General features: G+C 37.8%; 1 protein-coding gene across 6 annotated transcripts in view; it reads right to left on the reverse strand.

Moving 5' to 3' along the window:
- LOC143221473 (otoferlin) overlaps nt 1-24,779 on the reverse strand; it is a 41,416-nt gene that overhangs the window by 14,106 nt on the left and 2,531 nt on the right. The window contains exons 1-9 of one of the 6 annotated variants that reach the window (XM_076446914.1): nt 21,942-21,997; nt 21,418-21,661; nt 15,457-15,515; nt 9,963-10,151; nt 9,044-9,315; nt 7,413-7,737; nt 6,169-6,345; nt 6,032-6,094; nt 4,337-4,421 (exon numbers count right to left, since the gene is read on the reverse strand). In XM_076446914.1, coding sequence (XP_076303029.1) covers nt 4,337-4,421; nt 6,032-6,094; nt 6,169-6,345; nt 7,413-7,737; nt 9,044-9,315; nt 9,963-10,151; nt 15,457-15,515; nt 21,418-21,496 — 1,249 coding nt within the window. In that variant the 5' untranslated portion in view covers nt 21,497-21,661; nt 21,942-21,997. Of the gene's footprint in view, nt 1-4,336; nt 4,422-6,031; nt 6,095-6,168; nt 6,346-7,412; nt 7,738-9,043; nt 9,316-9,962; nt 10,152-15,456; nt 15,516-21,417; nt 21,998-24,779 lie in introns of those variants that run through there. The other 5 variants (XM_076446920.1, XM_076446927.1, XM_076446923.1 and 2 more) reach the window with 5 other exon arrangements.

Consider the following 24,779-nt stretch of genomic DNA (forward strand, 5'->3'; position numbering starts at 1 on the left):
TTCCGCTGTTTCCGGTACATGTATATGTAATATAGATATCTATTATACAGTCGAGGACAATATTAAGTGGACACACTTAAAAATCGCATAATTTTTTAAAAATTCGTCTAAAGGACTTGAATTTTTTAAAAGATGTTAGACCGACCAGTTCGCAAAAGAATGAGTAAACAAAAATTTGTTAAGATTGCAATTGGTAGGAGAGAGAGAGGGAATCATACAAAATTTTTTAAAATAATGTTTTATCAACTTTTTTATCTAAGCCTGAAATTTCATCGAAATCTTTTAATGTTGCAATGAGCTACAAACGCTTGAAGATGATCACGTAAGAGCGAAATGACAAGGCTGAGCGACTTTCACCCTTAAGCTCTCATCTTTAGACGTATGTAGCTGTAGCTCATTGCAATGTTGACCGATTTTGATAAGATTATCGATATGCATATAAGTTACCGAAATCTACAAAACACATTTTTTAAATTATCGTTACAGGCTCTGATAAAAAAGTTGACATAACATAATTTTTAAAATTCTGTACGATTTCTACCAATTGTGCAATCTAAACAAAAGAATTTTTGTTTACTCATTATCTAGCCGGTCTAACATCATAAAAAATTCAAATAGTCGGTCTAACATCTTAAAAAAATTCAACTAGTCTATCATCTTAAATAAATTCAAGTCCTTGGGACCAATTTTAAACAAGTTATGAAATTTTTGAGAGTGTCTACTTAATATTATCCCCGACTGTATGTATATGTGTATGTATATACGCGTACGTATTTCTGCTAATATCGTATACCTAATGCGTACGTGTCTCGTCTCCGTTATCGATCTTCAAACTCGAGCAAACGCATGTACTTACACGCGTACACACCTACGAAAAACTTGTGTTCGCGCGCCTACTCCCCGATCCGAAATCAACGGGTACAGTGTGTACGAATCTCTCGATTCGACGACAGAAACCGAAAAAAGGTGCTCGAGAGTAGCTCTTCTAGTAAAACAGTTGCCACGAGAAGGGAGGTAACTACTTTTCTGGAGATAGAGATCATCGTCTTCCAGTTGCGTGCAACAGAAGCGGCATGACTCGAGATAAGCGATGTGCGTACAAGAAAGTCGGAGAAGACATGCTCTGGAATGGTAGTTATCGTAAGTTGTAGGTTGCGGGCACATACGAACGGGGTACAGTAAAGCCTTGATCTAAGAAAATCCGTGTTTCTTAGATTCTGTGGTTCTACGTAGAGTCGCCAGATCAAGACTTGTGTTCCCACTGGGTCTAATGAAAATCACCGACGCAGATTTCCGATTGACCGACAATTATTTTGACTGTCGACGAATTTAACCGACAACGATTTTGACTGTCGACGAATTTAACCGACAACGATTTTGACTGTCGACGAATTTATCCGACAACGATTTTGACCGGCAATGATTATTTTAACTTTCAACAAATTTAACCGACAACGATTTTGACTGACGACGAATTTAAATGACAACGACTTTGACCTACAATAATTTTGACTGTCGACAAATTTAACCGACAACGATTTTGACCGGCAACGACTGTAGCCGATAACAGTAACAACCAACAATAACATAATCTACAACGACATTCATATGATGATTACTAACAACGACGTCATTGATTATGTACTTTTTTGATATATCATTTTGAGATACTTTCTTGAGATTTTTTCGCGTATATAATATCAAGAAAAAAGTACATAATCAATGAGGTAATACGTCGTCGTTAGTAAATCATCATATGAATATCGTCGATTATTGAAGATTACGTTATAGTATAATATTGTAGATTACGTTACTGTTTGTTGTTATTGTTGTCAGATAAAGTCATTGCAGGTTAAATTCGTCGATGGTCAAAATCGTTGTTAGTTAAAGACGTCGGCCAAAGTTATTGTCGGTCAAATCTGGAGCGGCGTCATTGATTATGTGTATATATATTATGTGTATATAACAAATATATGTATATATAATGTAAAATATAATGTAAAATATAATGTAAAATATATATATATAAACAAATTTGTTATATATATGTATATATATATATATCTTTTTGAGATAGTTTTTTGAGATTTTTCTCTTATATAACATCAAGAGTGAAGTTTAAGAACATCAAGAAAAAGTACATAATCAATTAGGTAGTACGTTGTTGTTAGTAAACATCATATGAATATCGTGATTTTCATAGGACCAGTCCCCCTCTACCTTCCCCTTCCACGACGCTAGTCCCTACGCTTTCTCCGGGTCACGTGACGCGTTTTGTCAGAGAAAGAATAATTTTTCCCCCTTAATTCGTGCTCCCTCCCCTCATCTGGCGACTCTGGTTATACTATTTCTTTGCGACCTCGCGGGGTATGCCCGCACAGTGGAGGGGATATTCGTTTTTCATAGATCCTACGGTTTCCAATTTCCCTAGATCGAGGCTTTACCTTTATATCACATATAGATGAGAAGCGTAAACGCGGAAACAGCGATTGTTTATTCTGCGCGAGTCTCAAAGCGATTGCATCGTTGCCCAGCGCTTTCGCGATCCTCCGTCGAACGTGCTTCTCGAGAATCGTAAACGATATCCAGAAAGCGATTCGTTCCGTTGACTTTGACAGATCCGATGTGGTGAATGAAACGCACCATCATTCCGCGCGATCGATCGTACGGTGCAATTACGGCGCCCGCCTATTAACGTAATCATATGGTTTTGTTGTCATCGCGATGCACAAACAAGTCGAATCTCAACTGCCTATGAATTAACAACGTTTTTGTTTCACGGAAAGAAATGAACTGTGTTCACGCAAATGTGTACGTGCATGTAAATATGTAGACGTCTGTATGTTCTTCTTGCTATCGATTCGAGTGCAACAAGTACACTCCCGGGCAAGAGGACAGCACCCTTTTCCGTAATATTTCGAAGTTGTATTATCTTATTGTGGGCGTAGCGAATTCGTGCAATGTCCGCGGATAAAAAGTTTGGCGAACACGCAGATTGAAAATACGATTGGCCCAAATTTTACAAAATTACACGTCGTGCTATCCTTTTGACCGAATATCGAGAGTTTCTTTCTCTGTATGGACAGCAGATCGCATCGAAAAAGCATTTTTTCCGAAATCGAAAACGCTCCACACAGAAAAAGATTCGACGCTCTAATGAGAGAATTAACATCCCAGAGAATTAACATCAACAACCCAAAATTTGAAAATTTACGGAAAATTTGAAAATTTAGGGAAAACTTTGGCATTTTTAAGGATATGTATGATTAAAAATGATTAATCATTTACTGCGGATCTTTATGCATTTATAGCTTCTAAAAAAATGTTCAAAAAATGCTAGACAATAAAATTCCACAAAATTGAGTACGATCCTTATTTATGTCAGATCTACAAAGACTACAATGTATCATTTGGTGGCCCTTACGCCGTCTATAAAAGAATATACTTTGATATTGATATTCTTAACCCTCATCCATCCCTCCTGTCGATTTGACACAGTTTCCCCGAAATAAGTTATACTGTACTTTGATTAGTATGTAGAAAAAGTTCGAAACTCGTTAACGCGTCAATTTGAATAAAAAATAACTGTTTTTACCTTGTTATTCTATCGATCTTTTATCACTGTGTCAATTTGACACCGAGGGGCAGATTCAGTCCGTGAAATAAGGGGTGGATGAGGGTTATCCTACTCTCTGTGTATGGAGCGCAAACGCACATCAGGCTAACAGTGACGGAAATAAAAAGTTGTCAAATGAAAAATTTCCAACAATATGATCCAAACTTTTTAAGTATTGTATACTTATCTTGTAAAAATCAATAAAACTCCACAAATATTTGTGCAGACAAATTTTCTCTTTCATTTTGCTCCTAAAAGGTATGGAGTCCAGTTACTCCCTGTGTACACGGTTAACATTAGAATACCAGTACACAGGGAGAAGGTTGAAAATGTCGATTCTTCAAATTTGAAAGGCATCATCGCACAGCTGTGGGATTTTGATGCTACCATTAGAGCGTCGAACCTCGCCTTTGCCCGTTTGGGGTACTTTCGATTTCGAAAAAGATGTTTTTTTCAATCCGATCTAATGAACAGTCTGCTGCGTAGATTTGTTACGTCGCTCGTTCTTTACAATCTTTGTAAATGATTTGTTTTGTCAGTGTCGATCGTAATTTCTGTCTCGGCCTTGGTCAAAGATGAGAGATCGAACGTATCGATCTTAATTATTGTCTCGGTTTTGACAAAGATGAGAGATCGAACGCGACGATCGGTGGGATTGGTAACACATGATCGAAAGTAGTCGTGAGCGTCTTTTTCGGACGATTGAAATACTGTAGGTACCTGGTTGTGCCCATACGGTCGCGATGTCTAATTTAAAGCTGCCCAGCGTTAGATTAGCGCGTAAGAGATTCCGCGATTGCTGCACCTGCGTACCAGTAGAAGGTTAACTATTGCTCGTTTGTTTGTCATCGGAAACGTCGTTCCCATCGTTTTTTTTGCGAGCTCTACGATAATTATTGTCTCGGTGAATTTTTACCCGCTGGGATGCCGTACACAGTTTATTTTCTAATCAAGGTTTTCGCTTTTCTCAACGTTACACGCGATACCGGTTACCGTCTCCTCGTCCAGAATTTTGCGTCAATATTATGAAAGCGTTTCGATTTGATCTCGCGAAATTTCTTGTCGCGCGAAACGCTCGAAACTCGTATTTTCACTTCGATCTTCGATCTTGCAACGTATATATGCAGGTGTACATATATTCTATGTATTTATATTACGACGCGCGACGGTACGAGGAGAGAAAGTAAGTACTCGTTTAACCGATGCGCATTGGCGATATACCGCCTACCGAATATATTCTTCGTTCTACCGTATTACGTACTCTCCGAGCCTCACAAGTTGTCTCCTGGCAGGAATTTCACAATAAATCTACTTATTTTACAATTATTGAAATAATAAAAATGATTTCATTAGAAATAGTTGTATAGATATCTTTAGTAGAGCATGTGTTACAGTAGGAGCCGCACACAGTCTAAATAAAATGAATCTTGTCATTTTTATAAGGGAAGGTGTACCAGTTACATACTTTTGAGGCTCGGTAGATTTAGTGTTAAGGGAGTAAACTCCTTTTTCTCATCTCTCGATGATACAAAGACGGGGTTTTTCAGCAGTCAGAAACGCTAGACAAAAGATCGATCTGGAGCGCGATCTCCCTCAAGAGTCCTATCTTTTTCGTTTACGAGGCGTAATTTGCATTATTCGGAAGCATACAACTGCGCATGTAGCAAATTACGCCTCGTAAACGAAAAAGATAGGACTCTTGAGGGAGATAGCGCCCTAGATCGATCTTTTATCTAGCGTTTTTGACTAGTGAAAAACCCTGTGTTTGCATTATCGAGAAATGAGAAGGTGAATCCTGCACCCTTGCAATTCTGGAAACGAGTCTACCGCCTTAAAAGGAATGCGCCATTTTCGATTCCAGCCGAATTATTGGCTGAACTGGGTGACGTCACGTCACCTTTTGCCCCTTCCCGAGGGACAACTTGTGAAGCACGGAGAGTATCTGCATATGCGCGTACTTGCTTGGAAGAGCCAGCGAGGAATTTCTATGAATTTCGCAAACTACGGGAAACTCGTGTGCGTACAGGCACGGTCGTCTCTAATACAGGAACATAGTTTTAGCAACGCTGTCTCAGTCCGATTCGAAGGGATTTGATGTCGAATCAGCTGATCGGACTGTCTGGATGCTGTATTGCCAAACCACATGTTCCGACCTGTACCAGAGACAGCCATCGCGTCGTACAGGCGTCTATTTCTTACACTACCGCGAACGTCGTACTCGTAAAAGCAAAGCGCGGTTAGCGATTGCCTGGCGTGATATTATTATCGTCGCGGTTTTTATGAGATTCCGACCAACGATAAGATCCCTTGCCCCAAGTATCTAGCGACGTAACGAAGCGGTTGATTTCCCAACTGTCGCCATTTAAACGGAAGCTAAAGCGCTTCTTAGTTAATAAGAAAATATTCGAAACATACCGAAAGCGTGATGATCTTGTCGAAAAGCATCACCGGCGGCATATGAAAGTCGAAGACGAAGTACTGGAAATCAAAGTGGAATTGTGAAGCTTTTTTTTTTCATTTACCTCTGACACGCGAAACTGAATCACGCTTACTTCGTTGTAATACGGACAGTTTGTGGACTCCTTGACGCTCGTGTATTTTCGTTGATCGCCGACCTGCACGCAAACTACGGGGTCCATGTTCAAGCCGGCGAGTTGTCTCGCTTCTATGATGGTGACGCAAACTTGGTAGTCTTGGGCTTTCAGCGCTGAATGTCCCGTGTCGGCAGTCTGCAAAAAGTTAATCGTAGACCAGGTCGATTCGTTCGAATCAAGTCCAGTGGGTGTACAGAGTATTCGTACGCCTTTTGAAAACGAATAACTTTTTCAGAATGGGACCCAACGGATTGAGTTTTTTTTGAGAAATTGTTATTGGTCGCAATTGCGAAGGAAAAGTAATGATCGCGATTTCTAAATTTTTTATCTACGCTCGTAATGGAAATTTATAAGGCGCATAAATCATCGGACACTTACTTATCTTCAACAACATGGTAATTAAAGGATACAAGCTTCCAGCTTGATTTTATTGGTTTAAATGCAAAATTAAATATATACATGTACGATTTTGTACGAAATTTTGAAAATTATAAAATATACGATATTTTGGTGAGATTTAATTTTCATGTTCTCTACATTAAAAGAAATTAGTAAGTACCATTTTTATCTCATCCAAACTTGATGTGTACAAAGTTTCATTGAAATAGATCAAGGTTGTTATGAAATATAATTGATTGTGAGAACAGCAAAAATTATAAGAATCCGTGATTTAAATGAATCGCAAACCCTAAATTCACAGATTTTCACATCTTACAATGCCCATAGCTTTTTTATTGCGTCAACCGGATCTCGATGAAACTTTGTACATGTTTATGACTTACCTAGATTTACAAAATACATGTTCTGAATTTGAAATGACATTAACAAAAAGCAAAGTAGAATTAGTAGCATACATATTTATTAGACTCTGTTCAGAACCAGTCAAACACGATATTGTAGGGGAAGGGGTTAAGTATTGTATGAGGTATTATATCAATGTATTATATCAATTCCATATTCATACCAAGAAAAGAATGAATATAGAATGGAATTATTCTAGGAAGAAATTCTAGAAAGAAATTCTGGAAAGAAAAGAAAGAAATTCTAGAAAGAAATTCTGGAAAGAAATTTTAGAAAGAAATGTTTAATTATCAAGTTAAAATAGCGCCGAGTGCAAATGGTTAAAAGGTGTACGAATACTTTGTACCGCCTACTGTAATTGAATTTACGGCTCGCTGAAACGCGTGAAAGATCAAACGCACCTTCGGTTTCGATCTCTTGGTCGTTTTGACGACCGCGTCCTGCGACTCCGTCTGAGCGGCGACGGTCGTGATCGCGCTCGCGATCGTCGCTGGACCCGAGTCTTCGTTTTCATTAACCCGGCTCTCGTAGTCGGAGGTGTTCGATTCAAGCGACGTCAAAGAGTTGGCCCTCGAAGGTTCGTTCGAAGTTGCGCAACTCGAATTCCCCTTATCGATCAATTCGCGGGTGTCGGAGCCGCTGTCGCAAGACCGTGATCCCGACGCCGCCGGTCTCTGTTTGCCCAGTTTCATAAACGATCTCATGCTCCTCAGCGTGGAATACCTGCTGCACACGGGACGAGAGTTTCCGTCGTGAATCTGGCTTTGCTTACATAATATTGAATCCATCTCTCTTTCACTTTTGCATTGACCGGTCTCTTACATTCTTAATTTTATAATTACTGAAGTTATGGCGTTGCTTACATGGAAATTGATTCGATAAATGTCTTTATCCAAGCACATGTTGCAATGAAAATTGCACGAAATCTAAATAAATAGGCCTTGTCATTTTTATCAGCTAAAACATTTTAATCGCTTTCAGTGCTTGATAGTTTTAGCGTTAACCCTTGTGTAGTCAACCGGGTACCCATCTACTGAATTTCTTTCAACGACTTTGTTAATGTTCCTCTATAAATATTAGAAAATTTCTGTAAATGTCCATTCTTTGATCGCTAATATATTAATCTATAGCCTCAACGGTCCAAATTTTATTTGAAATTACATTTGTAATATTTTTTTAAGTTCAACTAGAAAATGATTAAGTTCAACTATATTTATTTCGCACAAAAATAATAAATTTTTGTAATATTGATTATTAAACACATTACTAAAAATGATATTATTCAAATACATTATATATTCTACTGATTACATTGTCACGAATCACTTACGAATAATAAAAGATAGAAATGTTACATGAAACACACCGTTATATCATAAAAATGATATGAACCTGTAATTATTTCGACCACTGTAGAAGCAATAATGGTTCTCTTACAGGAAACTCACTTACAGAAAATGCGAGAACGTATTGCGCGGAAATTATGCGAGTGCACACAGGGTCTCTCATAATTCATGGTACACACATCTTTTAAATTTCCGTTATTGGCCCAGTTAAAAAAATCGTTGAAATCAATTTTTACTATTGTTTTCACAATTCCGACCAAATGTATTTTCTCATCATATTCTTTAGACGTCATTTACTAAACTAAATCACCTAGCCTTACAAAGAAATTGTAGGAAAGAAAGTTTTGCTCCTAACTGTAGTGAAATCCGTGACATCGGTTATTTGTTAAGGACGCGTGTACTCGACTGACATTTAAATTTAATTTTCTCGAAAACGAAACCTTCCACTCAATTTCGTCATTCTTGATTTTCGTCTTATTTCCAGCCATAGAATCGACCTAATTGGTACCATGAATTATGAGACACCCTGTATAAATATAATTCGTTCTCAATAAAACGTGGATTAGCTCTGGGTCTTCGATGCTCTTCGCGTATTGTCGTTGTCCTTCCAGAGAAGGAAAAGAAACGTAATCGAGAAAGAGGGATGAATCGACTGGTCGCTCGTCAATGTCAGCGATAGGACGCACCTTTTACGGTCGGATGACTTTTCGGCCGTCGAGGTAGAGTTGCCTTTCTGTAGGAAACCCTTCTTGAAGATTTTCTCGGGACTTTGCCAGGAGCTTCTCCTTTTGCCGTTGGCGGAGCTGGTATTCGCCTGTTCGAAGCTCCTCTCGAGATTCGCGATATTCTGCTCGATGTCGATCAGCATCTGTTGCTCGTCCTCCATTACTTCCGACACCGCGTACGAGCTGCAACTTCCATCGGGAGGGTTGTATCGAATTTCGAAGGAAACTACGGCCTGGAATGTATACCAAACGGATTTGACAGATTTCTCTGGAATTCTATGCAATTCTCTGGAATTATATGGAATTTTCTCTAATTGTTACAGCTACGCGAGCATCCCAGTGCTCATACCAAGGAAAGCTCCTATAACAATAAATCGGACGATTTCGAATAGGATAAACGATCGAGGGTATTTTAGACCGACAAGTCTGTGGTTGTCAGGAAGAACGCCGCACAGTGGGACAAACCGATGAATTCTGTGTCAAAATGTAAAAAACTTTTGACAGAAATGAGGTAGTTACTTTCACTTTCGAGATGTTCCCGTTTAATGTTTTCATCACTAATATTTTGACATAGGTCAAATTGCATTATTTCTTTTTAATCTTTAGAATTTATTTTCATGAAGTTTTGCTAGTAAATATGTAAATCCGATACTATAAAGTTCAATGAATGCATAAACCGAAATTCTTTGAAATTGTGACACGCGGCGTATTTCCTGACAACCACAGAAGTTATCCCGACAACATGGTCCAGTGGCATCTTTCCGAGCTTGTTGTTTACGAGAAAAAATCTTAAGCTTCCCTTGGACGTATCGATGACATTCAAAAGCCTATTAATAGGCTTCCGATGAGAGAAGCGGTGGAGCGATATCTTTGAACGTACCGCGAGCGGTTTGTTGTTCAGATCGACCAACGAATCGGTGACCGCGATTCTGCCTTCTCGCACCACTGTTTGGAGGACCAAGCCATACTTTGCGACCACCCTCTCGTTCCTGAGAACTCCGCGCGATATCACCGACAACTGCAGAATCTCCGTCTCGTCGACTGGTCTGCCCAAATTCCAAGTGAACGCCTGAAATCGAATTGTCAGTCGCAAACGGTCGACCGAAGAAAAATTAGTTGACAGTTCGTTCTAAAATCTAAGATCCGTACGACTATAGGCGTATTATGAGTAGACAGCGGATTTTATGCATTTATAACAAAAATGAGTAGGTGTAACTTGGAAAAGTAAAAACATTAGATGAACGTAAAAGTACTGTTATATTATTTTCCACCTATTACATACATTAAGAAGAAAAATCAATTTTCATATCACTCCAGTTTATTGCAATACAGGTTCAAGATTTTTATTTTGCATAAAGATCCGCTGTCTAGACATTAATATTCCAAAAATGTTGAATAGTCATGAATTGAATAAATTCTTCTGAATCGAACATTTTATTCAAAGAATTTTTTAATTAATTCTAGCCCATTTAGCCTCGCCATTTGGATCAGTTCGAATAATTTATTCGTTGTTTCTTCGAGTAGTCAATTCGAATTGCAAATGTATAATTTTATTTCATTTCCGCTCCACAGTCACGCTGTCTAATTAGTAGCTACGAAAAAACGTCGATAGCTAATGTCCACCCGATATACACTACTGTGCAAAAAGAAAGAAGCACTCGGTATAATTATAAGATCAAATGACAAACAATACCTTTTTGTAGAAATTGTTGTACAATTTATTCTATTTAAAGCATTAGATAATCCGCAATAAGACATGTTCTCAGAACTATTTAATTAAACGGCGGAGTCCTTTTTCAAAACTTCCTGTGTTCCAGAGTTGGGCAAAAATTTTATTTAAATAAAAATGTCGAATAAAGTGGGTTTAAAACCCACTTGGGAAAAACTCGGCCCACTTGGGATATTTTTGCCCGACTCTGCTGTGTTCTTATTTGATTTTTTACGCTTCAATTAAATATGACGGTGCTTCTTTCTTTTGCACAGTAGTGTAGGTACTTGGAAAGCCAGCGATTGAAACACAATGGACGAGCTGGGCTATAGATCGCTCGGCTTGTCGATGGTGGATTGTTTTCGAAAGTCTGTGCGTACACCACGCCAAAGAAAAGTGAAAACACGTCGTTTTTAGCGCGACGAGTACGTACGTATGTATGTACAATGTACAGGGTGATTCAAAATGATATGTAGCGACCACTATAGCGTGATTCTGCAGCTACAGATGGGTGAAGCCCAAGGTCAAAATTGTTTTTTATTTCATCGTATAGTGCTCATCGCGATAAACAAAAATCTCATAGGAACTTAGAAAACGACTTTAACACTAAACCTAGCACTGCCGGTCAACTGACCGGTTTTATATTTTTAATTTCACAATTATTGAAGTTATTAAGTTGCTTACATGGAAATTATTAGGATCAATTTCTTTATACAAGTACATATTGTAATAAAAATGGCAAAAAATCTAAATAAATAGAGTCATGTCATTTTTATAAGCTAAAACATTTTCATCGCTTTTAGTGCTCGGTAAGTTCAGTATTGTGGAATCATAAACGATATTCGCTCATATTTTTTTAATCTATTTACTTTAGTCTACTTTAGTCTACAGGGTGTCTTAAAATGGTATAAACGTGGAGGGGACGATTCTACACAGGAAAATAAGTCAAAAATATACAATAAATTTTTTCATTTATCGCGTTGGTTTCGAGAAAATTAACTAACAATCCGTAAACGTACCGGATATAAAGTGTATCGGATATATATTGTTTTATAAAAATGACAAGACTGAGTTTATTTAGATTTTTTACAATTTTTATAACAATACGTGCTCGAATAAAGAAATTTATTAAATAATTCCTAATGGAAGCACACACACATCTTCATATAATTTCAATAATTAAAAAATATACAATGTGAAAGCGGTCATTTGGCCGTTGCGGTACGGTTAGTGTTAAGAAGTAGAATGAGTCGGTCATGAACAGACGCGTCAGACGATTCCTACTCAATAACACGCGTGTTCGCCGAATTTTCAAACTGAATTTTCCCGGAAAGTAGGAGACAAATAAAAAACAAATTGGTTCTATATTTTCTCATGTAGAATCATCCCCTCCACGTTTATACCATCTTGGGACAACCTGCAGACGTATGAAATCAAATAGTTTACGAAACTTTAAAGTCGTTTTCTAAGAGAACGGTTGACACAAGACACATCGCACCCCCGCAAGAAAAGTGACACAAGTCAAAAAATGGCAATTTGGAGGTTATGTGATTGAAAAATATGCCCCAACATGCACGAAAAGCGTCACATCCCTGTCTCGCAATTTATCATACTTACTTGAAATTTAAAAGAAGCTTAAACTATTTAAATATAAGTTTTATAGTATTCTTTAGGTTGATTTTTCTCAAATGCTGCATTTTTTAGTTGTGTCACTCTTCTTGCGGGGGTGCGACATGGTTCCCTTGTGGCTTTTCTTCATTGCGATAATTACTGTACGATGAAATAAAAAGCAATTTTGTCCATTTTTGTAACAGATCTTCATAGATCCAGAACTGCAGAATCACGCTATAGTGGTCACGACATATGATTTTGAAACATCCTGTACAATACATAACGTTGTTGTACAATACGAGCTGTTCGTTCGTCGTTCGCCGATCGATCCTATCGTCACGCACTCTTTCGTTGGCCGTGGCATGAAATCTGGAAAGACGCAACTCGACGAACTCCAAGCTATTAAACGACATTTTACAACCAGGAATTCGAGTTCTATTCATATTAGCGAGCGCAAACGCGCACAACGGTTTTACGCTCTACCCATCGCGCACACAGCGTACGGGGTACATACAGGATGTTCGAGCAGTTAATAGCCGGCTAAGTAAGATATAAAACAAGAAAAACATTGTAGGTAGCTTGTTTTTTTTCAAACAAAATAGGGCACGAGAAAAGCTGCATAATCGCTTTGTACCTACACATAGGTATATCATATGTAAATAGGTACCAGGGCTGTGCCGTGCTGTGATACAGAGACGCACAATTTGAACCATTCAATAATTAAAAATCTTTACGCGAGATGACGCAAGAGGAGAATTAATTGAAAATAAACTTTTATAGTCTGGACATTACCCTTAATTCTATTAGTGAACGATTCACGCTTCTGGAAACTCATAGCAGAAATTTTCAGTTTTTATGTGATATTTTACAACTCAAGGATTTAGATAACAAAACGCTAGAAAATTATTGTACCAGTCAATACTGTCGGTCGAAAATAAATCAGATATAAATGCAAATGATCTTCAAAAATCTTAAATGTTTTAAATGATTTGTTTGCCAAAATAATTTAATTGCTTTGTACCCGAATACTGTCGTAGCTCTGAGAATTTCATTAACACTCGCTGTCTCTGTAGCTGTTGGGGAAAGAAGTTTTCCCAAATTAAAATTAATAAAACACTACTTAAGGGGGGAGACTCGTCTCCAGGATTACAAGGGTGCGAGATTCGCCTTCTCAAAAGCGCTAGATAAAAGACCAATCTAGGCTGCAATCGCCCTCAAAAGTCCTATTTTTAATTTTACGAGGCTTGCATTATTCAGCAGCATGTAGCTGTCGCAGCTTTATGAAAATAGTTACATGCGCAGCTTCATGCTCCCGAATAATTTATATTACGCCTCGTAAACGTAAAAATACTTTTGACGACGATTGCAGCCTGTATTGATCTTTTACCTAGCGCTTTTGACTGCTGAAAAAAACCCCATCTTTTAATGAAAAGGCGAATTCCGCACCCTTGCGATCCTGGGAACGAGGCTACCCCTTTAAAAAGCTCAATAAACCAAACAAAATTTAGAAACCTGTCATTAATTTCTATTGAATCTACATGGGTTGTCACTCTAGACTACACATCCCCAATTAACGAATTTACTAAAGTTAAAGTTAAAACGGTAAAACTGTAGCAAATTGTTGTAGTTGACAGTTGATATCATTATTTTAAACTATTTTAAAGTAGATAATATTTTCAAAATAAAAATAGTATTTGTACATTTTGTACAGAATTTTTTTTTTAAATCACAATCGAAGGTTATTTTAAAGAAAAAACATTTAAGGGGCGGAAAGACATTTAAAATCTACTGCACGGTCCCTGATAGGTACGATACTTTTGATTATGGTCATTAAATCGTGAAAATATTTTCGTTTAATTCGACTGAATCGAAGAAAGAACTGGGTCACGGTGAGAGCTTGTTGCACGAAAATGTGTATACGTACATACTATGTATACCGAATACATATACGCTATAAACGTAGCAGATTTCATCGTGATCAGAATCGCCAGATTAACTTGTGTACCTTCCCCTTCCCCTTCTGCAACGCTGTTCTCGCGACCCGATCACGTGACGCGTTTCGCTGTGTCGTGTGTGTGTCACAATGCCACGTGACTAATAATAATAATACTGGCAGGGAGGGGGTAACTGCTTCCCCTCAACTCGTGTTCCCTCCACTCATCTAGCAACTCTGATCGAAATATACCAATGTATGTGAAAATTTAAGTGAAACTACTTAAAATTCGACGTTTATAATTAGACTGCAGATTTTATGCATTTTTGACAAAAACGGAGAGGTGTCATTTCAAACAGTGAAAAAATTAGAAGAATTAAAATTACTATTACATTATTTTCGATCTGTTAAATATATTAAGGAAGAAAATGAATTTCTTTTTCACTCCAGTTTGTTGCACGTAAAGCAGAATAACTTGGTAGGCTGTGGATTTTCATGCATTTATGAGAAAATTGGTTGGGTGAAATATAAAACAGTAAAAGATTACAAAGATTTCAGAGCATTGTAATATTGTTTTTAATGTAACAAAGTCATTAGATTAGAGGATAAAATCAATTTTTGTTTTACTTCTACTTCCCACAATCAATGCAGAACATTTTCATTTTGCACAAAGATCCGCAGTCTAGTCATTAGTTATTAATTCTAGCTCATTAGCCTCGCTATTTGAATAATTGATTCATTATTTATTTGGATAGCCAGTTCGAATATAATTTATTCATTGTTTCTTTAAATAGTCCATTCGAATTGCAAATGATTTGGAATACACTTTATACATAAAATTAGTAACTGGGAAGAAATAGAGAAATTGTAATTTTATTTAATTTCTGTTTCCCAGTCTCTCGGAAAGTTTGTACACGTTTGTACGGCAAATTTGCATTTCTTGTGGAAACAATGAGAGCTATGACGCAGTACTCGCAGTCTATTTATATGTAGTCGGTTTGTTTGAAAACGGTTTGATTGCGCACGGGAAAAAATATACGGGCAACATACAACTAGAATTTTGTGGACGTCGGGATCGCGATTCGAATTTCGATCCTTGTAACTACTAGTATCAGAATTTACCTCGTCCACAGGAATGTGGTCTCCGTTCTCTTCGAGGCATTTCGAGTAGTGAGGAACGTCTGCAAGCAAACCATTATTAACGCGTTACATCATTGTCGAGTAGAATGTGCCTAACAACGACCGCACAGTGTACCGAATTGGCATTTTTATTTTCATCTTTATAAAATTAGATGTAACTCAAATATTTTTACCACGCTTATATTAACTTGCCGTGTTGTTGTTGATGCGTAAAATCTTGTAATCGAATTTTAAACCTCTTCCCATATTCCAATCTTGCTGGAATTTTCTATACACACTTGCTTCCGGTGACAATAAAAGTAGAGAAAATACAATATATAAAAAAAAAACTTTTTAAAAACCACGCTTATATTAAAATGCACTAAAATGGAGAAAATCATTTTTTTCCTGGTTCTCCATAAAATACCGAATCCAATTAAATGATTAATGATATATTTTCCTAAAATTTTAAGCAATTAGTTCAAAATTTCTTCTGTTATAAAATTAGTGTCGGAATAGATAGAAAAATTCAATATAAATTTAAATAAAACCATGACATTAGTGACCGTAAAAATAAAAGCGTGGAGCGCTAAACTATAGTGACGTAATCTTCGTGGGCGCTCCACGCTTTTATTTATAGTCATTCGTGTCATGATTTCATTTAAATTTATATTCAATTTTTTTATCTATTCCGACACTAATTTTATAACAGAAGAAATTAACTAATTGCTTAAAATTTTGGGGAGAAATATTATTAATCATTTACTGGATTCGGCATTTTATGGAGAACCAGAAAAAAAATTATTTTCTCCTTTTTAGTGCATTTTAATGTAAGCGTGATTTTCAAAAAGTTTTTTTTATATATTTTTTTTCAAACATTTTTCACGATCAAAAATACTAAAAACTTGAAGATTGAGACCTCCACTTTACAACGTCACCACATAAGGTAGCTTCATTAGCCGCATCTGATGCGTAGGATTTTTTTCTACCTAGATTGGGCATTCGGTACACTGTGAGGCAATGAACGTAATGGTAAATATTCGAATTAGGCAAATCAATGAAAGTGTCAGGTGAAGTTGTAATTGTAAGGGGTCGTGCGAGAAAGCTTGACGTGTCTGGCCTAACTTGGTCGTGTCACGCGAAGGCGAGTCCGCGGGCCACAGGTTGGACAAAGTAGGACAAGCAAGCGCGAGTCTATCTACTCCTATGAAATCTTAACGTCTGGAGCCTGCGTGCTTCCGAGTTGGAATTCGAGGCGAATCAATTAAGGTAAAAGCACTAATAGTTGACCACTTAAGAAAAATTCTCTGTGTGAAGAATAGTAAATGCCTTTTACCCTTTATTAACACCTTGCCCTACAATATTGTGTCAGACTTGTGATGAACATTCTGAATAGAGTCTAATAAATATGTATGTTATGAATTTCCTTTAAACTAATATGAAATTCTATTTTGGTTTCGTTAATGTATAGTTATCGGAGAACATGTAGGCATACAATAGATATAAATTGTCTCCTTTTTTAGGGAATTACGAACTACAAAGAAAGTTCTAATCACTGAAATCGTAAAATAAATCGTAGGCCAAGGGGTTAAATAGCGAGACTCTGTCTGTCGTTTGAAGCTATTCATCGCATGAAGCTATTTTCATAAAGCTGCGAAAACTACATCCTGGCGAGCAATGCAAATTACGCCTTGTAAACGTAAAAAATTAAAATGCACTGGAAAGGAGAAAATCCAGTTAAATGATTAATAAATATGTTTTCCCAAAATTTGAAGCAATTAGTTTAAAATTTCTTCTGTTACAAAATTAGTGTCGGAATAGATAGAAAAATGAATAAATTTAAATAAAATCATGACATTAGTGACTATAAATAAAAGCGTGGAGAGTCCACGAAGATTACGTCACTATAGTTTAGCGCTCCACGCTTTTATTTTTATAGTCACTAATGTCAGGATTTTATTTAAATTTATATTGAATTTTTCTATCTATTCCGACACTAATTTTATAACAGAAGAAATTTTGAACTAATTGCTTGAAATTTTGGGAAAATATATCATTAATCATTTAACTGGATTCGGTATTTTATGGAGAACCAGGAAAAAAATTATATTCTCCTTTTTAGTGCATTTTAATATAAGCGTGGCTTTTAAAAAGTTTTTTTATACATATATTTTATTCTCTACTTTTATCGTCATCGGAAGCAAGTGTGTATACTTTCAGCAAGATTGGACTGTGGGAAGAGATTTAAAATTCGATTAGAAGATTTGTCGCATACAACAACAACACGGCAAGTTAATATAAGCGTGGTAAAATAGGACTTTTGAGGGCGATTGCGGTCTAGATTGATCTTTTATCTAGCGCTTATGCCTACTGAAAAACACCAACCTTGCATTATCGAGAAATGTTTGTTCTTTCAGTTTGTTGGAATTCAAATAGAAAATTTCCATTTTGGTCTAGTAATCAGCAACGACCAATTATTACGAAGGCTGGTCACGATTCTCTAGATGGTACACTTTCTCTGTCTTCGAGACATATCTCCACGCGAAGCGACAGGTGCGAACTAATTACCACCGACGTTGTTGCATCTCGTAACCGCAGGACCGTGGATCTTCGCGCGAAATAACATTTTCTTGCAGCATTCTAAAACGCCTGCGGTTCTCCTCAAGGTCATTTTCTTTAGCGATAGTTGATATATTTTGACACGACAGTAGTGACTTAAAATTGAATGTGTTTTTTGCATTCGTACTGCACATGAACACACGCATTTCAGTTATAGACCGGTTGTAGATTTTTGATTTTACAATTATTGAAATTATAAAAATTCTTTCATACGCAATAATTTAATAAAAATCTTCATTAGAGCACATATCACAATCAAATAAAATAACGACGCACAGCTCGTCTCGACCCGGTCCGACCCGACGCGACGCACAGTAGTCAAGGAGCTACATCTAATCAAAATAAAATAACAAAATCAAGCTAGAAGCTTGAATTCTTAAATTACCATTTTGTTAAAAATAAGTAAGTGTCCGGTGATAAATGGACGGTAGTGTAAGTACCTAACTCGAGACTATCGCCTTTGTTATTCTACTTCTTTCGATTGCCTCGTTATTCGCGAAAACAAGTAAGCGACACGTGTAAGGGAACGCTATCATTATTTGTTGTTGTTGTATTCAATATTATTCCAGTAAATTTCCTCCGTGTCGAATGGCAATATATGCAGGATTCTGGGGAAAAACCACTAATCTCTTGGATGGTTTAATCGTCATCGGTAACATTTGCCTCTGTACGTTCCACCATTACGGTGTTCACGCTTTGTTAAATATTTCATGTCCTGCATCCGCGATCGATCGCGTTAATTAGCGTTGACCGAATGACGACGATGGTGGCTTCGGTGGTGGCAGCGGTAACGACACCGGAGACTATTTAACTGGACGACGCGACAACGTCACGTTTCCACCACCATTTCGTCGCTCGCGGCTGTCAACGAACGCTTCTTTCGCTCGTAAAAGTTGACGTTAGGTCTCTGTTTCTTCTGAAGCGAAAGGTTAAACGATGAACGATTAACCTTTAATTAGCACAATTGACGTTGTTCTTTCGGAAGTACAACATACGGAAGTGTACATATACTTGAGCGTTCTATCCAGCGAGAACCCGACGATCGATCCTCCTGATCGGAAATGAAAACGGAATTTATTACGATTTATGTTCCAACAATTCTTCGTTCCCTTTCGAATTTTTCGGGCATTGTTTCCCGTGCCACGACGATAACGTACTAATTACGAGATCGCGTTTACACGATCGCCGCCTCCCTCGGGGTCGAAGTTGTTCCAAACGAGAATACAGATGGTATCTGGACGCGGGCGAATATAAAATAGTCAGGTTTTGTAATTAATTCAATCTAGGTCGCGGCGCTACGATATTGCCTACAGTTACTGCTACAGGTATTTAAACTGCCCTCGTCTGCGGCCGAATCAAATTGTTTTAATTGCAATGACGCACACTTAGTTCGCCAGCTCGTCTCGACCCGGTCTGACCTGACGCACAGTAGTCAAGGAGCTCGCTTTTCGAGGCAAAAATTCAATTTTTCGACTTTCAAATTTTAACAAAATTATTTCCGTGAAATAAGAACCCTTTGAAACCTCGAAATTCAAAATATTATTAGGTTGGAGGGCAAGCTCTGTCGTATTTTAAAGAAAACATTTGAATCGATTTATAAAAAGATACGTTTAATATTCTTCAATGATATAATTTCCATTATTTGCAACAACTTCTTGCCACTCTGCTACTATGTTCTAAGCAAAAACTATTAGATATTAGTTGCCATATTGGATCCGTCATTTTGAATTTTGAATTTTTAATGTAAATTTTTTATCAGAGACCCCGAAAATTTTTTTAATTCTGATGAAGAATTGAATTTTCGCTACTTCTCCGCGGTTTCTGGACCATAGTATGTAGTGTACGCGCATTGTTAACACGATTTTTCAAATATTTCCAATGATCTGACAAAAAAATGTTTCCAACGAAAGTTGACCGGTATTCACTTTTCTACAAATTTGTTATAAAAAGTTTTTTAGAAAAAATGAAGGTCACCTCAATTTTTTAAGCCTTTACACTCGGAGCTATTTTAATTCGAAAACCGAATTTTTCTTCCGACCTGAAATACTTCTATTGTATATGTCCTTCTTAATTTTATCGATATATGAAAATATTAAATACGTTTAGTAATTTATTGAATATAAATTTAATGATGTAACAAATATTTTGAATAATGGTGTAACAACTGTTAATGTCGCCTCCGAATTACCACTCTAGTGCAAAGGGTTAAACATTAACATGTATTTTTTACTTCATAATATTCTAACGAATGCAACGGCCTACAATAATATAACATTCAACCTCGAAATAACGCTACAATAGTTTTGGCCACAAAAAGCGGGCACCCGGATCACTGTGCGATGTTACGCGCGCGCGGTATAAATGATCCCCCGTTTTCCCGTTCAGAAAATGGAAAACCGTTGATTCTGCAGTTCTACTTTTTATCCATCCGAACATTTGGTTCACAACATGGGAAATATGCTGCAGCGAATCGAGCGTGGGTGGACATTTCTTCGTGTCTACCTACGCGTACACTTAAAAAATATGAAATACCACCGGCTCGTGGCAAATTCCCCGATAGCCATTTGCAAATACCAGATAGCAACAGTTTATATATAGACGAGTTAATTTTAATCGATAACTCGAATTTACTACGTGAGAACGAGAATATAGGACGAACGATAATAAACGCGGGTTTCCGTCGCTCTGACATTTGATTTTTTTTTATGCGCTCGATCGCGTTGGGGATGTTTAACGTTAGAGGGAATAACCCGAGCCGTAAGAAGCTTGTCGCGAAAATGGCTTGCGTCAAGGAAGCTGTCTCCACAGGGAGATCCAACGATCTCTTACGAATAAGTACAATCTACAATAGAAATATATGTATGTAGAGAATATCTGAAACATTGAAATAAAGACTTCTATGTGGTCATCGATTGAATTATTGGCCGTAAACCATCATCACAGAAAAATCTCTGATAAGTTGCCACGGATTTTTATCTCCGGCTATTCATGTACTGGTAAATAAATCAAAGAGAAGATTCTCATTTCTCGGATTCGGTCAGCTTCGAAACAGACAAGTTAATCGCCAAACGCTTTTACAAGCGGTTTTACGGCTGATATACCGTTCTAAACGCTCTCTTCCCGATACAATAACATCGCTCGCAGAGCCCTGTAATACCACAAACTCGTATCAACTTGCACTCCGATCAACGTCAACGTCGATGAATAGCTGAATACCGCTTCCGACAAAATCCCGTACGGACTGGTTGATGCACAAAGGTCGGTACACCGTGCAGTTGGATCGAGTTTAACGCGCCTCCCAACGTTTCCATGTAACATCAAGCAACAATTCGTTAGAACACTTACCCCGGAAATCAACTTTGACCACCTTCTCCCCTTTACATCTCAGTCCCTGAAAGTTCTTCACCAGAACGACGAGCGCCATGCTCCGCGATCCCACAAACTTTCGGATTCAGGATTTTTCAGAGAGATTCAGAGCGATTTAGGGTGCCCCAACGAACACGTCTCACCGCTAACCGCTTTTCGCTTCTCGGTCATCGTTGATCCCGGAAATCGAAACGCTGTCGATCCTTCGCGTCCCGTCGATCGTCTATCGTTCGGAGAAATGAGTCAACGATAAAGACAACGTCAACGACGACGTCAACGACGATGACGAGAGCAAGTTCATTCCTCCTGGCGAGTTTATCGACTGTCTAACCCGTTAAAATAACAAGGTGGACGAGACTGGTGCGTTCGATCGCGCAGCAGTGACAACAGAAGAATAGTCTTCTCTCTGAAGAGGACGTTTGGAAATTGCTCTCGCGATTCACGAACCGCGGCTAACGAAAGAGCATGTACGCGAGCCGAACGATAGTCAGCTTCGCACTGACCCTCGTTCGCATCTCGAACAACCCTCGAGTCCTTACTGTCCTACACACCCGTCCTAACCGACCTACCCGTACTCCCCATGCCTCAGCATCCTGGAGATCCGGCGCACGCGCTACTCGCTTTTCCGCTTTCAATGTACACCGTACAGTTGTACAGAAACCGTACGCAACGAAGCGGCGAACCATTTTGCCATGACCCTCGCCCCCGCCCTCATCCTCACCTTCACCCTGGCCTTTTTGTTAATTTAAAGTTGAAAAATACATTTTTTACGTACACCCCTGACGGGGGTAGTGTGGGACTCGGGCGAAACGGATGTTCGGTTCCCCAAGACCCACTAAAAAAACCGCTTATCTAGGACCTTAGGCTTTGTTCTCTCACTCTTCCGGCTCATATAGGACAGTAGGGGACCCGCTATTTGCATTTCTCCCGACTATACTGTCGTCGCGGGCTCCTTCCACGCATGTTCTTGTCTCATACCTTCACCCTGGCCTAATCGGTGTCGTGCACCGCGTTCGGATGCGGATTTTCTTCTTCCTTCGTGCTACGACCGGTTAGGACCGTTCAGATACCCGGGTATTCGGGTACCCATAGGGTTGCCAGATCTTCTATATTTGATATGAGTCTTCTATATTTGAACTTGATCTTTATGTACCTATAGGAATTTTCAAAAATCTTTGTTTGAATAAAAAAAGTTTGAAATGTGCTGTGTACTTCTTTTACTTGAACTCCTATATTTTGAGCCTATCTTGTATACATAATTGCAGTTTTCACTACTTCTTCTATATTTGGATAAAACATTTCTGGCAACCCTAGGTACCCATGAAGGGCCGGAGTGAACATAAATTACCCGGGTATCAATGACATCTGAGATTGATGAAATGTGTGACATCACCGACATGTATATCCAAATAAAAATAATGTTTTCATATTATTTCTACCGTTCAATTTTTATATCAGACTAGAATCTTAGGATTTTAGGATTTCATGTATCTCGTGTATCTTGCGAAATACCCGGATACCGAATACCTGGGTATCTCAAACGATATCTGAGATAGAAAATAATCTTTTCGAATTATTTCCACCGTTCAATTTTTATATCTTTAAACTAGAATTTTAGTATTTCATGTATCTCATGTATCTTATGAAATTCCCGGGCAATTTTTGTCTACCCGGTCATTTTACGAGTAACTTGAGTAGCTGATGAAATAAGATCTTTATAACCGATCGTACGATTAATACTGCTGAACGCCATCTTTGCGCAGTAACAAATGAACAATTCACGGTAGATTTTAAAACAACGGAAAATCGTATTTCTTCAGAATCCAGGCTTTATCCTCGATCAAAGACCTATATGTTCAGGAAAATGTTTAGCGAAAAGGAACAAGTGCATTCGCAACAAAAGTCTTGTTATGTAAACTATGCAAGCACGCTCAACAGAATAGAGACCGAATGGGTTGCGAGACCCAAAGAACGCAACAGAGTTTGCGGTCAACAATTAAACGTGATATTTGATTTCCCTGCCCTGCAGTGCAATCGCGGAGTCGGGAAATTTTAGTAGGAAACGAGATGGTATGTATCATGTTCCGCGATGCGTGAAGAATTCTTTTGTGCTTCAACTGTGGATGATGTCCTTTCTGCATAAAAGAACTCCATATATACTCTCTCGAACGCAATGGTGTACCCTCTGAACAATATTAACATATAAAATAGCGTTCAAATAATCTTTCGGCGCACCATATAAACTCGGATTTTTCTCAGTTTTCTTTGGAAATAGCAATCCAAGAGAAAATATTAACAAAACCGCGGATTATCGTTTTTCCGGAACTACGAAGAAAGCAACGACACAGTTTTTGTTTTCGATCGAGGAAATCAAATATTTCACGTGAGTGGATTCAACGCTCCGAGTGGAACCTTTAGAAATGAGAAATATCTTTTCAATACATTTATCTGAGCCTGTCCTGATAATTTAAAAAATACGTTTTGTAGATTTCGTGGAAATCTGGAATGTAAATTTTGAAGAAAGTTTTATCAAAATCGGTCAACATTGCACTGAGCTACATACGTTTAAAGATGAGAGCTTAAGGGTGAAAGTCGCAGATTTTCAGCCTTATCAAGGCATTTCGCCCTTACATGATCATCTTTAACCTCTCGCCCTACAATATCGTGTACAGAGAATAAATATAATATATGTGTGCTATTATATATAATTTCCTTCAAACCGAAATAAAATTCTACTTTGGTTGTTTTAATGTACAGCTATTCGAGAATATAATAGGCTATAAATTTTCTCCTTTTTTAAGAAATTACGAACTACAAAAAAGTTTTAATGACTAAAATCGTAAAATAAATCGTAGGGCAAGTGGTTAAACGTTTGTAGCTCATCGCAACATTAACCGATTTCGATGCAATTTTCAGTGTGCATTTGAGTTACCCAAATCTACAAAACCCATTTTTTAAATTATCGTTACAAGCTCAGATAGAAAAGTTGACAAAGTTGACATTTTTAAGATTTCGTACGATTCCCATCAATTACAATCTAAACAAAAGAAAATTTTTCATTACTCATTCTCTAACAAACTAGTCGGTCTAACATCTTGAAAAAATTCAAGTCTTTTGGACCAATTTTTAAAAAGTTCGCGGGAGCATGAAAAAGGTCATGAAGTTTGACAATTTGCCTTTAATCACGAATCACCCCTATCCTTTGTAGGATAGCGTGATCGAGGTGCAGGCAAGTGGATAGCATTTCGTCGAACGCTTTCGACTTCCTGTCAACCTAGATGTCACGAGGCTATTTCGCGTCCCCGTTATAAAACGTCGGGAATACAATAGATAGGATAAAC

The sequence above is a fragment of the Lasioglossum baleicum genome, chromosome 2, assembly GCF_051020765.1.
Source record: "Lasioglossum baleicum chromosome 2, iyLasBale1, whole genome shotgun sequence".
Classification (NCBI taxonomy): Eukaryota; Metazoa; Arthropoda; class Insecta; order Hymenoptera; family Halictidae; genus Lasioglossum; species Lasioglossum baleicum.